The 19,555-nt window shown below is 42.5% G+C and overlaps 2 protein-coding genes across 3 annotated transcripts; both read left to right on the forward strand.

The window, feature by feature from the left end:
* Window positions 1–283: 283 nt before the first annotated feature.
* On the forward strand, window positions 284–7,200 carry panx2 (pannexin 2; the record flags this gene model as incomplete). Its single annotated transcript, XM_084060207.1, has 5 exons — window positions 284–512; window positions 1,832–2,946; window positions 4,800–4,935; window positions 6,275–6,457; window positions 6,887–7,200. The coding sequence occupies 5 exons, from the start codon at window positions 284–286 to the stop codon at window positions 7,198–7,200; spliced, it is 1,977 nt and encodes a 658-aa protein (XP_083916333.1).
* A 3,694-nt stretch (window positions 7,201–10,894) lies between these two features.
* trabd (TraB domain containing) lies at window positions 10,895–19,481 on the forward strand. 2 transcript variants are annotated; one of them, XM_084059158.1, is made up of 10 exons: window positions 10,895–10,962; window positions 11,415–11,449; window positions 11,866–11,932; window positions 12,383–12,549; window positions 12,758–12,898; window positions 14,100–14,210; window positions 14,625–14,764; window positions 15,304–15,476; window positions 15,845–15,941; window positions 16,153–19,481. In XM_084059158.1, exons 2-10 carry the CDS (start codon window positions 11,423–11,425, stop codon window positions 16,322–16,324), a joined length of 1,095 nt encoding a protein of 364 aa, XP_083915284.1. In that variant the 5' UTR covers window positions 10,895–10,962; window positions 11,415–11,422; the 3' UTR covers window positions 16,325–19,481. The 2 variants fall into 2 exon arrangements, with proteins under 2 accessions (XP_083915284.1, XP_083915283.1); XM_084059157.1 differs by having other exon boundaries at window positions 10,938–11,037.
* Window positions 19,482–19,555: the final 74 nt, after the last annotated feature.

The following is a 19,555-nucleotide window of genomic DNA, read 5'->3' on the forward strand; positions in this document are numbered from 1 at the left end:
CTGAACATTATGACTTCCGATCTACGGGGCAAGACACCCAGGAACCAGAGCGAATTCACAGTACTGGAGAAGACAGGCCATAAGTCCTAGTCTTTTCTTGTGTGTGGTAAAAGGGGATGAGGCTAGCCACACACGTTTTGTGAGCGCTTATATGTGTGTTCACATGTTTACTGTATGTATTTTCATGATTCTGCGTTGGAGCGTTCAGCTGTAAGGAAAGGAGCGTCCGGCCTCTGGTCATCCCGGAGAGGGTCGTCGCGTGTGTCGCGTCCCGGAATCCCGGATGCAGAACCTCCTCGATCAAAACTTAGACATGGCTACGGCTCTGCTTGCTGGGGAAAAGTTAAAGGAGCTCATACTACCGGGCTCCTCTCAGGATGAGAAGAACGGGGCGCTGGCCGGCCTCCTGGTCCAGCTCAAACTGGAGCTGCCCTTCGATCGGGTGGTCACCATAGGGACTGTCATTATCCCCATTCTGCTCGTCACCTTGGTCTTCACGCGAAACTTTGCAGGTGAGGCGTTCTGTCACTAGATGGTGTTGACTGCAAGTGAGTGAGTGTTTGGTTACTTCCTCAGTGTTTGGTTACTTCCTCAGTGTGCAGTTGTTTACTATCCACTAGGACTTTAGACAGCATAGTGCATTAGTTGCCGTGTCATGATAAGTTTATGGGAACTTTGTTAGAACAGTTTGAGTTGCAAAATAAATGTGTTATCATCATACATTGTACAAAAGCAGATTTTCTCCCTGCTGAAACCTGCAAAAGGGAGAGATAAGTTCCATATATGTATAATACTTGGTGTCGCTTGCTGTCAAGAGTCTATCTATGGAGTGTAAATTACGCAATAGAAGGAAGACACTAAGAAAATGAAATGAGAGAGCAACAACTGACAAAGATAGCAAGAGGGAAAGATGGAAGAGGGTTATAAATAGGAAATAGGATGTGAAGTATGTCGAACGGGGGGGGAAAAACGAAGACGCCGCCCTGACTGAGCATTAATAATCAACCTGCCATCAGCTATTTTGGGCATGATATTATAAGGCTAGACTAGAGCTTGTAGATCGACTATTTTTGCTACATTTGGGCGACACTGCCGTACAATGCATGAATAGTCTATGGGGTGATGGTGCCATAACCAGATGAATCTTGTCAAAAAATGATCTATCACCTGTTGCCATTGTTTGTTGCAGCTGTGAAGCACATTACTAGGCATATACATTGTAAGTACTGTGTTTTGAAAACTTTTCTATCAAATAAAGATTATTATTATTATTATTATTATTATAAATAGAAACCCCACATATCTGCAGCTGCACTACTTCTATTGCATCTGCAAAGCGTAGTGCACTTGGAAATAATATTTTAATATTTCTCTCTGATAACAGACCTTTTCACTCAGTGCTCTGCATTCATAGCGCTTAGTTCAACACCTATTAAATAGAAGTCACAAGAGCAGCTCAGGGCACAGCTGTAGACCTGACCTGATTGTGAAGCTCAATGGCCCCGCTCTATTGCTGGTCCTTATGGGCAGCCAATTAACACTTGCAAAAAAATAATCTGGAAGTATTCATATTTATTTATAGTCAAAGGATAATCGAAGGATGTTCAGAGATACAGATATAAATCACATACTCACTGAAATAGAATACATTTTGTCCAAAGAAAGTTGTGCAGAAGGAAACACATTCATTGCACTTTCACACAATTTTCATCGGCTTAAACACATAATACATTATAGCTAAGACTATCATCATCATGAAGCCTTGATGATGTCTTTACACTGTATATAGCTTACACTAACTCTGATGATTTTCAATCTTTATTCTCCTCAGAGGAATCAATATACTGTTACACACCACACAACTTCACCAGAGACCAGGCACTGTATGCACGAGGCTACTGCTGGACGGAGCTGCGTGACGCTGTGCCTGGGGTGGAGCCTGCACTTCGGCCATCACTGTTTGAACATAAGTTCTTGCCCTATGCTCTGTTGGCATTTGCTGGCATTATGTACATCCCTGCACTGGGCTGGGAGTTCCTCGGGTCCACGAGGCTCACCTCCGAGCTCAACTTCCTGCTCCACGAGATCGACAACTGCTACCACCGGGCTGCCGAGGGTCGGGCCCCAAAGATTGAGAAGCAGATCCAGTCCAAAGGGCCCGGTATCACAGAGCGAGAGAGGCGGGAGATCATAGAGAATGCGGAGAAGGAGAAGAGCCCCGAGCAGAATCTGTTTGAGAAGTACCTAGAGAGACGCGGGCAGAGCAATTTCCTCGCAAAGCTTTACCTGGCGCGCCACCTGGCTATCATCTGCCTCAGCACCATCCCCATCTCCTACCTGAGCGCCTACTACGCCCGCCAGCGCCAGAATGAGTTCACCTGCGCCCTGGGGGGGCCCCCAGACACCAGCAGCTACTCGGAACTCAAGCTCAGCGTCAACTGTAAGCTGCCTGCCGTACAGCTCCAGCGCATCATGGCAGCAGTGGATTTAACTCTGCTCTGCACCATGAACCTCATCATCTTGCTCAATCTGCTCCATCTGTTTGTGGTGCGCAAATCTAACTTTGTGTTCGACAAGCTGCACAAAGTCGGCATCAAGAAGCGGCGCCGCTGGCAAAAGTCACAGTTCTGCGACATCAACATCCTGGCGATGTTCTGCAACGAGAACAGGGACCACATCAAGTCCCTGAACCGGCTGGACTTTATCACCAACGAGAGTGACCTCATGTATGACAATGTGGTGAGGCAGCTGCTGGCTGCCCTGGCCCAGTCCAATCACGATGCCACGCCCACTGTGAGGGACACCGGTATGCAGACCATGGACCCCGACATGGACCCCTCTGTGGTTGGAGTGGGTGATATAGGCATGGATCCTCTGGTTATCAAACGGCCCCGCAAGAAGATGAAGTGGATGACATCCTCACATCCACTTCCTCAAGCGTTCAAGGTAAGTTACTGGTCATCACAATCTCCATGTTTACTGTACATGAATGTACTTAGGTTAGATCCGATATGAAGCTTCATCTTTATTGTCTCCACCAGGCCAAAGGCATGGCGAGAGTTTTACCCCCTGTCCGTCCGTCCGTCCATCCGTCCGTCCGTCCGTCCGTCCGTCCGTGTGCACACACACTCCCTGGATAACAGAGCAGAACCTCTGCCCCAAAATTTTCACATGGGCCTGTTATAGCGCCACGAGGAGGCCGATTTGTGAAAAAAACATTATTTTATATTACTCCTACAGATTTTATCCAAGCATCACGCAAATCAGTACACGGTATCTCTATAGTCATGTGATCAACACGGATCTGTCCGATTTTCCATATTCCATTCTGATTGGCTAAGGTTGGCTTCCAAAGTTTGCAGGATTGGTCTGTTTTGAACAAAATGCCTCAAATCATGAACGCAGCTTGCGATTTCTGTGAAATTTCACACGCACATTCTCATTAGGCGGAGGAAGAAATGCCACTTGATTTTTTTTAAATCAGCCTCATGGTGGCGCTATAGCTGGCCGATTTGCATTTTTAACTATAACTGCACCGATCTGTGTGAAACTTTGCACGCACACTCCCTAGAGGCCAAGGAAAAACATCTGCCCTGCATTTTTCACATTTGCCATTTATAGCGCCACCAGGAGGCCGACTTATGTAAAACACATATTTTGATATTAAGCCTTCAGATTTTATCCAAATTTCACGCAAATCTGTACACGTGATCTCTATAGGCGGAGACCTGTGCTCCGAGGAGCACTTTTTCTATTTCCAATATAAAAATGTTTCTAGGTTTTACATTCTACTTAATAAAAATATAGAAACACCATTGCTGCTTAGATCAGTATTGAATCAAAATACAGAACACGTTTCTTTTGCGCTTACATCACTCAAGTTCGGACAGATCCGTCTTGATCACATGCCCATAGAGATGTGTACCGAAAAGTCTGTAGGAGTAATATTAAAAAAATTGGTTTAGCAAATAAAAAAAAACGTTATAGTAGGCGAATGAGAAACAGGTGGCTTTTCTTCCTTGGCCTAGTGGGAATGTGAGTGCAATCTTTTACGGCAATTGGACGCTGTGATCATGATTCATGACCCTCATCCCCCTGTACTTCATTCATTCAAACAAACACACACACGGCATGCACACATCTTTCTTAACCTGTACTAATCTTTATTCAATAGAGAATAGTAGATTAAGAAAGCTATGTATAAAAACCCTTTCACAAACATAGGGAGTGTGCAGAATATATTACAGATTGCAGACTTTTTAGAGTTTTGTTTTGATTTGTTTTGATGATTTTCACAGCACATTACGCAGTAGACATTACATTAATTACACATTCATTCATGCGAAAATCTTCCTCTGCTTAGTGCTTAGTATCTTGAAAGTTGTACCCATCAGGACACACTGCAGTTATATTCCTAACCCTCTGTGCACAAAAACCAACCCACCCTTTAACTGTGTGAATTGTGTTCAGCACAGCACAGGGATTCTTGGGACATTAACTGAGTTCACATTGAAGGATGGTTCCAATTGAACAGGCCTTCAGCACAATGCCTCTTAGAAAAAAGCTTAACAAAGACTTGTGCAACTTCCTCTGCTTTATCAGAATGAACAGCTCACGTTGCATCATTGCATTCATAGACACTAAAATCCTTAGTTTTGCCTTTGCAGGTCTGTAACTCTGGAACCAAATGTACAATTTGTACATTTGTCTGAGTTAAATTAACACTGAGTATTTTACTGTGCAGAGAAGTAAACATGAAAAGCGTGTGGAATGACTTGTCTTTTCTGCCCTTTGCAAAGGAACCCCTGACTATGACACGCTTGGAGACAAACGCCAAGCCTGACAAACCCAAGCCCCTCAGACGGAAAACGGTGGCGGACAGCTTCATTGCACCACTTCTGGATAGTAAGAGCACACAGCATCCTCCCACTAAAGGTAAGTGGCTGTAGCCTGGTAAACCCTCCCTCCGGAAATCTCATTTGCATTTGATGTATGCAAATAATATTTCCGGAAGGGGGGGTTTACCAGGCTAAAGTGGCTGTGTCCACCAAGGCGTGTTTTTGTCTTGAGCGCAGCATATGTTATGAATTGTTGTCTCCGCCAGGCCATAAGGCATGGCAGAGAAAATGTTTTGCACCCTGTCCGTCCGTCCGTCCGTCCATGTGTGTGTGTGTGTGTGTGTGTGTGTGTGTGTGTGTGTGTGTGTGTGTGTGTGTGTGTGCAGCCAAACTGTGAACACACACTCCCCTGGATTTCACATGGGCCTGTTATAGCGCCACCAGGAGGTCGATTTTTGCTAAACTAATGTTCTGACAGTACTCCTACAGATTTTGTCCAAACATCGCGCAAATTGGTAGACAGTATCTCCATAGTCATTTAGCAAAAGAGGTCTTTCAGATACCTTTGCCCTGCATTTTTCACATTTGCCTTTTATTGCGCCACCAGGAGGCCGACTTATGTAAACATTTTTTTAATATTACGCAAATTCGTACACATGATCTCTATAGTCATGTGATCAAGGTGGATCTGTTTCATATTCCATCCTGATTGGCTAAGATTGACATCTAAAGTTTGCAGGATTGGCCTGTTTTGAACAAAATGCCGCAAATCATGAATGCAGCGTCGATTGCGGTGAAACTTTGCACGCACATTCGCACAACATTAAGAAACAAATGCCACCCTTTTAACATTGCCCTTATATAGCGCCACCAGGAGGTAGAAACTTTTTTTTATATTACTTGTAAAAAAAATGTCCAAACATCATGCACATCGGTACACATTATCTCTATAGTTAAGTGATCAAGACGGATTTTTCATATTCCATCATGATTGGCGAATTCCGAACATTGCTGGCCCACAATAAACTACCTGTGACCGAGGAGCACTTTTTCTAGTTTTCAATGGGGAGTGCCGCATATTTACGCTATGCTGGAAAGTGTGATAAGGCACTGAGCATCTCTTCTGGGCTGCACATTCATTTCTGGCGTTTTATCTGGTCGCAGAGAGTTGAAATATTTTCAACTCTTGGCGTTTGGATGAGAGCGCCTTGCATTTTCAGCTGGGGAAAAAAACACTTTGACACGCGGCCCAAGGACCTTGAGACAATATATGATGGCATGCATAATGGCTGACATTGCAGTGTTGGTGAAATCATCTCAACCGTTTATGTTGCATTGTAATGCATTGTAACCGTTTATGTTGCATTGTAATGTAAGTTTTCAATGAACATTTAACGGCAACCTCTCAAATCAATCTGTTGCATTTTCAACTACAGATTTAAGTGGGATAGAAAAAAAACAGACTCGCAACTTCTATCTGGATGTCCACCCGTACATGCTGACCCGTAAGCCCAAAGTGGAAGCTACTATCACAGAGCCGCTGCCCTCGGATCTCCCACTGGATGCGGTGTACCTTGAAGGGACGCACACTGTGGTCCATGTGTCTGCTGCAATGACAGGTAACCTCTTTCTGTTCCCAGGTGGAATACGCCACCTTGGCAACTTGGCAACCTTGGCCAAGGGGGGATTCCCCTTTGACTGAGCGGTACATGTTTCCCATGTGAGAGACCCAAGCTTGTCCTGTGGGGGGTTGGGGATCCAGGATCGCATCCATGTGGTTACGAGTGTTATTTGAACTGCTTTCAACCTGGTGCACCTACTTCGGGCATGTCAGCGAAAATGTTGAAATAATTAAAAAAATGTTTCACGTTTTCAGAAATTGCGAAAATACCAGATCTACAAGCTTGTTGATCGGCTATTTCCACTATTTTTCAAATAGGGCTCAAGTGGTTGATGAATACAAGTGTCACAGTGCCATGCTGACGACACGCATATGTTTGTGTTCGTAGGTTTCATCCATTATTGTATTTCACTCTTTCATTCTTCAGAAAACAAGGCACACACTCCGGAGTCGACCGACGCTGCTGGCTTTTCTACATCGTTGACCCTGACCACCACTGCCTACGTGAACGGTGTCAGCCCCAATGCGGTCTCCAGTGAAGACGCCCTCAGCCCCCAGACCTCCACTGAACCTCTATCCCTGATGGAACAGCCCGAGACTCAGCCTGCGCCCTTGACCATTGCCTCTGGACACCAGCTGCTGATGCACCATGCTCTCTTTGACGAGGAAGAGGAAGAGGCCAACTGCAGAGACCGACTGGCAGAGAGACCTGTGGAGCTCATTGCTGCTGGAGAATGTTGAGTTCTCACCCCCCGACCCTAACACTGCAATCTGCACACACAAACCCCGCAATGCCAAATCACCTCTCCTACCAATTAGTCACCTGCTCTCTTTCGCCAACTGTTCTGTATTGGGTGATGGGCAGACACTGAAACAGAAAAGGAACGCCCTGTAAGGTGTATGCAAACAGGACGATGATGTCGGTTATAAGAATCCAGTGAGACAAAAGATCCATGCAGTTAACAGTGGATAACAGTGTATTACTGTAGGAAATGATGTCACCTATGTCTCAGGATGACTCTGTGCAGCCAATCACCTATACCAATGAAACCAGCAGTGATATGATTCAACAGGGTGCTAAGAGTGAGTCATGAGTAATATCTGTGTGGCAAAGGGAAGGAATGAACAGGGCTGGAGGTAAAAAATGCATATCGTCAAAGAGGACTGTATTATGGCTTCAAACTAAATGTACATTCAACACATGCGCGGTAACGCTTACTCCCTTTATTGCCAAGTAGACAGGTAGATCACGCAATACCCTTGTTGGAAACTGCACAGAAAATATGCAAAAGATCACAACATATTTGTGGCAATAATGTATGCGCTTAAAACATGTTTCATGGTACACCATACATGTGTTTATGAGGTGTTTCACCACTTAAACCCTATACACTTTGTTGTAGGTCAAATAGTGAAAATAGCCAATCCACAAGCACATAATGAGCCACGTCGAGCTGTGCTGAGTTTGTAGTTTGGCTATTTTTGCAGAATGTTCACCTATTATGACATGCCCAGAATACGGACACTAGCGTTCATGTGTTTAATATGAAACGCAACGGTTATATGGATTCATCAACGCCACAAAGTATGATCTACTCACGCCACACCATGTTCAGTAACCTAATAATGGGAATATGTCCTGTTATAGGGAACAAACACTGAAGGACAGACTGAAACATTGTCTAACATGAAAGTGTGTGAGATAACTGATATGAGGGCAGTGCAGGAAAAGACTTTCACTTCAAATGTCACTATGTGTACACAGTAGTATTGTCTAAAAGCAGAGGCAGAATCTGCTGAATTACTGGACATCTGGTGGCTATTGAAAATCTGGTCAAACGATTGTGTGATTGTGTGTGTGTGTGTGTGTGTGTGTGCGTGCGTGCGTGCGCGTGTGTGTGCGTGCATGTGTTTGCCTCTTGGAGACTTCAATAACTTTAATGTAATGAATAGAGCTGGACTCACTCGGGTGTGACTCATCTGCGTCTGCTGTCTTCTTGTGGGAACATTGTGATGTGAAGTGTGTGAAATGGAGATGTAGCTGTTCTTGGCTGAATAGCTGGTTGCAACCCGTTTGATTGTGCTTCACATCACAAGGACTCCATTCCACTCAAATGTCATCAACTGCGTCAATTTGAATCGAACGCACTCTAAAATTCGTTCATTGTGCTGTCATGGACACTGTCACCAAAATATTGAATTCATTAATTGGTAGACTCATTATGTCGACCTGTGCGACCCCTTCTCCGGGGCACAGAGGAAAAACATTTCCATTTTCCTCATCTCCTTTACCGGATTAACCTCCCAATCGTTTTGAAGAAATAGGCTATAGTTAATTTAATTGCCATGACAACAGACATTGGTTGGCACACGATCCCTCTGTTAAAAGCTTGATTTATACTTTGTTTTGCACGCAAGTGTCGCACACTGAAAATAGCAAGAAGTGAGCTTGTAGATCTGCTATTTCCGGGGTGCGCCACCATAACAGGCTTTAGACCACACAAGCACACTAAATGCATTTAAAAGCACTTTATCACTTGTAGCACAAAAGTGTGTGAGCGCATGTTGTAGGCCCACGTAGGTAACACAGCTCTGCTTAAATTGAGTTTCTGTAAACCAGTGGTTCTCAAAGTGGGGTCCAGGGACCCCCAGGGGTCCTTCAGGGGGTTCCAAACCAAATAGGTTACTGCATCAAATTCAGTTTTACCAAGATCACAACATGTTGTGATGTGAAAAAATTGGAATAAATTTGAAAAAGTTTAACCCATATCTTCCCTTATGGGGGTCCCTGGCACAAAATATATTTTCAGATGGGGGTCTGCGGCCAAATACATATCAATCTGGGGTTCCTTGACATGAAAATGTTTCAGAACCACTGCTGTACACTACCAGACTTTCACGTTGAGGTTGTCCCAAATAAATGGAAATCTTGGTGGTAATGGTATAAGAGACTGAAGTTATTGTGCAGGGATCACATATTTTGTCTGTTATACAATACGTAGTGTAATGTCATTCAATAAAATAAAATAAAATAAAAGTTAGTAGTGAAATAGTTGTAGGTTATTTGTTGTTGTTTTTATGCCTCCGCTGGTGACAAACTATCCGTCCATCTGTCCGTCCATCTGTTTATCTCAGGAACGCCTTGAGGGAATTTCGTGACGTTTGGCACAAACATCCACTTGGATTCAAGGATGAACTGATTAGACTAGGTGGTTAAAGGTCAAGGTCACTGTGACCTCATGTCTGTACCAAGTCTCCAAGCCTTGTGAACAAGATATATCTCAGGGAATATTTCAGGGAATTCCATGGCATGAATCAAGAATCAAGAGTCAACAAGGTTGTATTTGTCACCAACTTATACAAGTACAAGTAGTGCAATGTTGATGGGACTTGTTCTGCAAAATTGTGCTAACATAATGAGACATAAAGGAAAAATAAGTAATAATAACAACAATTTAAAAAGAATGTAATAACAAATACATAATATATATATGAAATACTGGATGTAATGTAAGGGTTTTGTCCTAGACAGGTACAACAGCTTATCTTTTAGCATCAGTTTTCAAAGGTATAATGTGCTGTGCAGATACAATATCTATCCCATAGCAGCAGTATTCAATCAAATGTGCAAAAAGGAGGCATGCACATACAGTAGAATGAGAGTCACCATTTCATTATTTTGTATTCCTATGTTTTAGTTTTTCTCCATGTTCTCACTAATAGGACTCTGACAGCTGCTGGTACTCAAGTACCAGAAGTAGCAATGAGACAACTTGAATTAATATTTAATCACATTATAAAATAACAATCTCAGTTGGTTACCTTCACTTTAACCACTTTGGGATAGTAGATCTGTACAAAATTAAATTATATATACTAGTAGAGTATAAGTAGCAAGACCATATTCGGAAATACATATATACTATATCCTGCATTCAACATTTTACTTGAATAAATGTACAAAAGTATTGGCAACAAAATATACTTGCAGCACCAAACGTAAAAGTACTCATTATGCAGAATGGCCCATTTCACAATCATATTGATATTGGATTATTGTAGTAATACTGTACATTATTGTGTTCATTGTTTTAATGTTGCAGCTGGTAAGTGTGGTGCTGATTTTAATTAGCCTACTTGTACTGCCTAACATATACATAATAATAATTTATCACTTAATGTATGTTTAGATTTAATCATCTAAATCTCCAAAGTATTCTGACTAAAAGCTGTAAAAAAAATTGTAATAGAGAAAAAAAGTACAATATCTGCCTCTGAGATATAGTGGAGTGGAAGCATAAAGTATCAAAAGGAAGAAATAAAAGTACCACAGAATGAAATGTACTTACTTTCCAGCATTGGATATTTAATTTGGGTTTTTGTTGTTGTTGTCTTAATTTCTGACTACGACTACAAGTACCAGCATGCACCGCGGTGGCTGTCAGACAAGTCGTGTACTTACTAGCAGATCACAGGCTGACAGACGGGCTGGCTTCTTGCTCTGTAAGTTATGTTTGTTTTAGATACTCATACGTTGCGTATGGCGCACCACTTTGACTTTGATCATGCCAGTGTTTGGTAAGAGAACACGTACTTTATTCGCTGTGTGGATGGTGTTTCTCACTAGTGCTGTTAGCGCAGTAGATATAGCAGTATGTTAGCCATAGCGTCACCTTGCTAGCTCAACCACAGAGCCTCACAAACACTTAGTTGGACGTTTAAAAGTCCTAACTCTGAGAGGGGTACATGGGTTAGGGTTACACTCTGGGAGGGGCACAAATGGAACCAGATGGACATCTGGCTCCATGTACATGTGAGTTACTACATGGAGTTATGTACATGGAGCCAGATGTCCATCTGGTACCATTTGTGCCCCTCCCAGAGTTACACATAGGTAAGGGTCCATTTGGTTCCACTTGTATGCTCACGGATAATGTGTCTTTCATCCAATGCAGCTTCCATCATGGACCAGGACAGCAATAACTCAGAGGTGTGTGTGTGTGTGTGTGTGTGTGTGTGTGTGTGTGTGTGTGTGTGTGTGTGTGTGTGTGTGTGTGTGTGTGTGTGTGTGTGTGTGTGTGTGTGTGTGTGTGTGTGTGTACATTTGTGACTGATGCTTTGACAGCTGTGGCCCGTTCACACCAGGGGAAGAAGGGTACCCCTCGCTGGGCAGCTGTAATATCTTTGTATAATACGCCTGTGTGTGCTGTCATGTATATGCACAATATATCCTCAATTAAATGCATGAGTTGCCACTTGCCAGCAACCGGTAGAGCAGCAGTGGTATGCAAATACTGTTATTGAGTCATGAGATTTGACTGGGGGATAATCTTTGACCTCATGGTGCTGTTGTAAGATTTGTTGTCACGATGAATGTTGTTCTTATACGTTGCCACATTTTGACAGGATGAGTCAGTCGGGCCTTCAGAAGAGCCCTCAGAGGATGAATTGCCCAGCCTTCCCCCAGGACTATGTAAGTTCCTCATATATCTGAGCGAGTGCCTTGTTTTTCAGTGTAGCATGAAGGCATAAGCTGCTCCGTCACAGATGTTGTAATACGTGTTTACAAAAATAAAAAACTGTTTGCTTTGTCATTGCCTCAGGCCTACTGTACTGCTACTGTAGGTAGAACAAATGTGTAGCTCTGAGAGTGTACAAATGGAACCAAATAAACCCATAAGGGTCCATATGGTTCCATTTGCACGCCACACTCTCGGAGTTGAATTAACACTTTATAGTGGACTTTATAGTGTAGATTGGGGTCCCAGAGATGAAAATAAAAATAAATAAAACAATTGTACTAAGGCCTAATGCATATCAAATTGGGGGGGGGGGGGGTCCTTGAAATTCAACGGGTTGAGAATCACTGTCCTAAGTCATGTGTGACATGTCCTGACTGTGTCTCTCTGTCCTGGTGTGGAAGCTGAGGCTGAAGCGGTGGAGCTGCTGTGGCAGGTTCGAGCCCAGCGACGCCAGTCTTCCCCCGACCTCCCCGAGACGGTCACCAAGCTGACTGCCCCCGACGGCAGCGTGCTCTACCTGGTGGGCACCGCCCACTTCAGCGACAGCAGCAAAAAGGACGTTGCTTTGGTACAGTAAAGTTGAAAATTTGCAGTGTACATACGTTAGCAAGAATGCAGATTTGTATCCGTACTCCCTAACGTGCAGGCCTGCTTACAGTTAGACCAGTGCTTGATGATCTGAGAGGTTGTATGTAGCCAAGTAAGCGTATCAGAGATGTATGCAGGAGATGTATTCATTGGACTAATGGAGATCTAAACACCGTCCCCTCCCCTAGACGATCCGTGCAGTGCAGCCAGACGTAGTGGTGGTGGAGCTCTGCCAATATAGGGTGTCCATGCTGAAGATGGACGAGAGCACGTTGCTGAAGGAAGCCAAGGACATCAACTTGGAAAAGGTCCAGCAAGCCATCAAACAGGTCAGTTTTACCAGAGGGTGTGAAGAAGTCATTGGGGAGGTGCGCGGGGCAGAGTGTGAACACTGCCAGTGTTCATGCACTTATATGTAACTCTGAGGTGGGTATAAATGTAATCAAGGGGGCACCGATGGCCTAGTGGTTAAGGCGCATACCACATATGCGCTGTGCGACTTTTGCTGTGTGTCACTCCCTCCGTCTCTCTCTCCCCGTTTCCTGTCATTCTCAACTGTGCTATCCAAGGCAGAAAAAGACCCATAACCGCTCTTATCCTGTCGCGTGAAGCAACACTAGAGAACAAAAGCCGTTAGTTCAATAAATATTGATGAGATGATGACAGATGAGAGAGTCCTTTGTTTGCTCATGCCAAATACAGTTTTATGCCTAAAGGTGCGTTCACACAACAGACAAGACACAACTGTCTTGAGTAATGCAATATTAAGTCAATGAAAAGATGCAGCATCAAGCAATATTTCGCTTCTGTGCCTGAAGCAAACACAGCATGTCAGCTACAGTAAAGCTGGCAGTATACTTCCAAAGAAGTCAAACTTTTTTCGGCCTGCCCGAAATCAAACAAGTTCTCTTAGGATGAAATTGATTTATACTTGATGTGGCTCTGCTTGCTGAGTGCTGAACTTTAGACCCTGCCCACTGTATACAGCGCTGGAATGGTGATTTTTACGCATACAGTAGATCTCCACTCTTTGTTTTCATCACCCTTCGACGTGATTTGATGTAATTTGTCTCTGAGATTTCGCCATTTCTGGCGACAGACACTGGATAAAAAATGATATAGAAAGCCAACCTTTCTTCAAAACTGTCCATGGTACTTTGCCCGCAGATAGGTGTCATCTGCAGTGTGCCGCTAGTAAGAAAATCTTGAAGGTGCAAGAACTTCTAAAACTAACTTCGGCAAGGCAGTGTGTTTGTTCTTTTTTATGCAATTATTTTTTTCTCACTGAACATTGTTTTGGCAAGTAGTATGCTGCAGCCTTAAGTCTTTCCTCTGTCATTCACGTTCATTAGTTGTCTCCCCAGTTCTCTTAAAGTATCAGTACGAGGGCTTGGTATTAAGGAAATGCTCAGCTCACCACTCTTGAGAAATGTTAGTTGTATAAAAATTATCATATGAACACTGGTTTTCACTGTGAAATTGCAAGCTGGATGGATGTTGAACCTTCTTTGTGTCTTGTGTGTTTGTCAGAACGGGGTGATGTCTGGCCTGATGCAGATCCTGCTGCTCAAAGTTTCAGCTCACATCACAGAGCAACTGGGCATGGCTCCTGGAGGAGAGTTCAGGGAGGCTTTCAAAGAGGTGACACACACACACACCATAAAGACAATCTGGAAACCCATTTGTTTATTTTTTTTAATTTTGCCTCTTGCCTTTTTTGTGTAAAACAGGAACTCGGGGGTTGGCTCCTCCCCTTTCTTCGTCCACTTCCTCCTTGTTGCTTCTTTGTTTATCCCTACTAACAACAACATTACATGTTTAAGGCAGTGGTGCTGAGAGATTACCATAAAGATGACAAATATGCTGTGATGATGTTGACAATTAGATTTTATTCTACTATTGATGCAAATATAATATAAGGAATAAACACTGCTGCACAAATCCCTGAAAGATGTTTGGACCATACAGTACATACCTAGTGTGTGTCTTTGTATATTTGTATGCATGAAGTGTAATACTGTAACTCGCTGCTTTGACCTTTTTCGTCCTATAAAGGCTGGACGGGTGCCCTTCTGTAAGTTTCACCTGGGGGACAGGCCCATCCCTGTGACGTTCAAGAGGGCCATCGCTGCTCTCAGCCTGTGGCAGAAGGCGCGTCTGGCCTGGGGACTCTGCTTCCTTTCTGACCCCATCAGGTATCAACTATCACACTCCCTTGAGAAAGAGGATTTTGACGCTGTCGGGTGGAAACTTTGTATGTACAAAACTGTTACTTTTCAGGAAATGGAAAAAATAACCTGTGTTCCAATGGATCCATGTAGTACTTTTTAAAATCATTTCCATTGGATCGGTATTTATAGAACCCACAGACGGATGCATTGTGAGCTTGTAGATTGGCTATTTTCACTACTTTAGCTTGACACTCTTCATGTCATTAAATGACGAAAAAACATAAAAAGTGAGATTTGGAGATGTTTCTGCCCAGCAGCGACGATACGATATGCTGATATTCCTTAAAAGAACACGTACATTAAGCTAGGAACAACGGCAACGCCTAGTTTGTTTATTTTAAGAGATTTGCTTTATTTGCATTTAATCATGAAAAGATAATCAGATATGCCATGTCCTGTCATTCTATGTTTACCTGACTTAGGGGTCCATTTGTACACTCTTCTGAGTTAAATGAACACTGAGGATTTAATTTGTTGTATTTGCTCTGCATTCCGTGTTTCAGCAAAGAGGACGTAGAGAAGTGCAAACAGAAGGATCTGCTGGAGCAGACCATGTCCGAGATGATCGGAGAGTTCCCTGCTCTCCACCAGACCATCGTGGCTGAGAGAGACGTCTACCTCACACACACACTACGCCAGGCTGCACGCTGTGTGGAGGCGCCCCCTAATGCCCAGAGTGCGTATTGTTGATCATTTTTTATTCATGTTTTCCAGTTGATTGCATCTCGATCTGCATTGGAGAATAAATTGTGTACTATTAAGTATTTGCTTGGATGTTGTTTTTATTTTTTACATGTGACAAATTAAACCTACCTGGTGGTTCACATTGGGACACATTGTGAGCTTGTAGATATTGCTATTTAGAATTATTTAAGAAAATGTTAGAAAATGTTCACTTATAATGTCTTGATAATGCCCAAAATAGGGACAGCAAATTGAAAGTGGTTAATTGATACATTTTTACCTTGTTTGGGACTTATTGATTATAGATGGGGGCATGAGATCCTTTTTGTTCTTGTAACAATGCTTTGTTTACCATTCCAGAAGTGCCTGCTGTGGTGGTGGGAGTCGTAGGAATGGGTCATGTTCCTGGCATAGAAAAAAACTGGGACAAGTCACTCAACATTCACGAGATTATGAGGTACGTTTGATGCTGTCACAAAGTTATACATCGGCTATGTTTGTGTGACACCGTTGTACGACATATAAACTGGGTCTTAAGTGGTTACTCAGACTAATTGATTTAGTTGATTATTAGAAAATGTATATGAATTTGTTGGTATCGATCAATTAATTAAAAATTAAAAAAAATTCTTACAGCATCTCTTTCTGTCTCTCTCGTTCTTCCTCAGTGTTGCGCCTCCGTCGCGGTTCGGCTGGGTTTTGCGCACGGTCCTCAAGGGTGGCATGATGGGAATGCTGGGGTATGCCTGCTACCGTGCTGGAGGGAGCATTGGCAGAGCGCTGCTGTCTATACCTGCTGTTCGGTCTCTACTGGAGAATCTGCAACCACCCCCTGTTTGACCGTGGCCCCTTTGTTTCCCCTGACCCCCTACGTCTGTGACAAGAACCCTCTGATTATTGAAACAATGCATTTATCACCAATGGCCTTAACAACAAGAGGGCGGGGAGGGCTGGGGTGGATGAACTAACAAGGACCTCAAGAAGCTCCTCCCGCCTCGTATCAGTGTCCCTGTTGACACGACAGGGCAGTACTGCCAAAGAAACCATGACAGTACTCTGCTTTTTTTATTAATTGTTTTGTTTCGGCAAACTTTCTTTTTTGTTTTTTCCTTTTTTGCTTGGGTTTTGTAACGTTTACAAATGATATTAATTCTTTACATTTATATATACCCCCCACATTCCTTATATTGACTTGAACATTTTAAGACAACTCATCATGACTCAGTAAGAGGCACACGTTTTACATGACATGAGCTTTACTTTGAGCTCCATCTTGTGGCTTCTTGAGGTATCGCCTTCAAAGACGCAGCCTAATGAGACAGATGATTTTTGAGAGGCCCACTTTTATAAAGGCTCTTTTTTTTGTAGATCCTTGGATACTGGCACCAACCAAAGGTTTACTCATTGGCTCATTCAATATATGCAGCACTTTATAAATGTTTGGGTAGAGTGATATTTGATGAGATACCAAAATATGCATAATGGTTGTCCCCTGATCTTGAATTTAGCCATGTGCTTTAGAAACGGTTCCTTTTGTAGTATACATGTTTTATAACCCTGGTAAAAGTGCCAACCCGTTAAAAATTATAATTTTTGCATTAGTTTGTTGGGAAAGCAATCTACTGTAGTTCTCTGTTCTTAAAAGTAATATATTATTTCTAGGCCACCAACAAGATTAACATAACAGTCATTCATTTCCTCTATGCACTGTCTTGCTTGCCACAACAGACAAGTGCCTCATATCGCAATTCTAAAGCCTGAGTTATACTTAGTTGTGCATCATGTCTCGCACCAAAAATGCCAGATCTACAAGCTTGTGTGCTGCGATGTTGTGAGCTTGTTTGTTAGTCTCGCATAGCCAGACGACAACCGGTATTCCGCAATCTCTGAATGCTATATACAGTCTGGAACTACACCTCCCGAAAGCCAAGGAAGGAAGCTGTCATTTCCGTTAACGGAAATATATTTTAAAATATCCTTAAAACATATTTATGAATTCCCATTTCTGATAAGCAGCAAGCTATATCTCTGCTTTGACTAATTTGATTTACAGGACAGATTTGCATGACTGCAAAGACAAAACAGAAGGGGGGAGGATGCAGGACATCCGCTTTACTCCAGGATCGTTTTCAGAGCTTCAGTTGCACAGACTGTATGACGGAAGCATTTCAAAACGGTGGTAGTCAACAGTCTGGCTCGAGAGACTGAGCTTGTAGATCTGCTATTTTTGGTGCACCTAAGAATGAATCAGGCGTAAGGGCTCATGAGTTTCTGGGGTGGGGGGGCTGAAAAGGCAAAAATGGATACAATATGCATTATACATATTCTTAAATTGGATATGTAGATACTGTATGTAATATTACATTGCTATTTTTAATGAATTTTTCATAATGTTGGCTTGTGTCGCTGTATGTATGGACATTTAGTGATGTGTTGCCTCCCCCATTGTGGACTGAAATGGTATCACGGTCTCTCAACACCTGCTTTGAGCTGAAACTTGATGTGGTTGGCTTGAACATGCCTCAGGACCAGCAGTTGACTTTGTGAGCATTTTGTACATTTGATACAAGACCTCTTTTAACCACTTGAACCCCAGCATCCCTATTATGCGGGTAAACATTTGCCAAAAATAGCAGATCTAAGCTTATAGATTGGCTATTTTTGGCTAAGAGATTTGGTGTAGATGGAAAAAAGCGGTCCAAGTGCATTTGCAACTCGGGTCCGTTGCACTAAGACTAAAGGGCTTGAGTGGTTGTTAATACGAGGAACATTCAAATGTATGCTTTAAACACAAATGTCTAACTTTTTACTAACGGTCCATACTGGACATAAGAAAATATGCACCTTGTAAAGAAAGCCATCTTAGAAAGACTCGACAGGAGGGCCTTAGTTGAATTATTGGGCTGTTGAAAGATACAACTGAACGGTCTCCCTTTTACATGAAGCTTGTACCTGACATATTACTCTCAGGACTATGCTTTTTCTGTAGGAAGGAAATTGACCATGAGAGTTAAAAAATGGGTCGGGGCTTGGAAGTAAACTAAATGCCTAAACTATGCTCCATTGTACGATGGTGTTGCATGCTGAAAATAGCAGAACTTCAAGCTCGATAGATAGATCTCATCTTTTGTTGGAGCATGACACCATTGTACGACGATGTATAGATCAGGACTTCTGCATTGCTGCTACCTTTGACCCACAGATTGCCTCCACTACTGAGAACAACATTGAGCTGTATACCTAATAGCAGTATCTGTTGTTCATGGGTAAAACATGATTTGTTGACATCCCTGGTACATTGTTTCTTATTTGGGAGGGGTACTTTTAACGGTAACTGGAAGAGTGTCCACCTCAGTGTTAAATTGGCTATTTTCTTCCAAAAGGTTAAAAAAATCTGAATTTGTTAAATGGTCTGAAGTAGATGTAAAGTATCCATGCTTTGAACATGCTTGAATATTTTTCATTGAAGGCCTAATATTTCTACAATTGCTACAAAACCTGTGGCTAGTCAGTCATTATTTTGGGCATAAAGGAGTTGGAAGGGTGCATGTTCAAATCATGCATACCTAACATTAATTCAGACCATTTTCCAATTATAATTTTTTTACATTTTGGAAAAAGTAGCCAATTTAACTTTGAGGTACCCTCAATGTTGTGGTGCCCACTCTTCCTGTATCCCTTTTAGCACAATGGTTTATTTGTGTTTTTTATTTTATGAGAAGTTTTCATGGACAGAGTTGAGTAAACAACTCTCAGTTTTAAAATAAAGTGGTTTGAGTGCATGAAGCTATAGAGAGGTATTTGTAGGTAATTAATTGCATTTGGATTAACTTGGATAATTAAGAGCGAGAGAGCTATGGTGCTTTTCCTTCCTGTGGTGAAAGTATGTCTTTGTTTCTCTTTAATATATTTTTTAAATGCCCACATTTGTTTATATCCCCTATCATCTCATAGCATTGCTATCGTTGAATTATGTACTGAACCATACGTTTTAAAGTAAAGCTAATGCTTTTGTTGCCTCAACTGGGTTTTTTGTTTTACATTTTTCTAGGTAGTTTTAATAATTTTTTG

Source organism: Gymnoscopelus microlampas, assembly GCF_963454915.1.
Source record: "Gymnoscopelus microlampas genome assembly, chromosome: 6".
NCBI classification, from domain to species: Eukaryota; Metazoa; Chordata; class Actinopteri; order Myctophiformes; family Myctophidae; genus Gymnoscopelus; species Gymnoscopelus microlampas.

What these genes read in the sequence shown, in the direction of transcription:
- trabd (XM_084059157.1), top strand. An exon ending in GCAAAAAGGACGTTGCTTTG is followed by an intron (nt 12,550 to 12,757) that starts GTACAGTAAAGT and finishes CCCCTCCCCTAG; the next exon opens with ACGATCCGTGCAGTGCAGCC. An exon ending in TCCAGCAAGCCATCAAACAG is followed by an intron (nt 12,899 to 14,099) that starts GTCAGTTTTACC and finishes TGTGTTTGTCAG; the next exon opens with AACGGGGTGATGTCTGGCCT.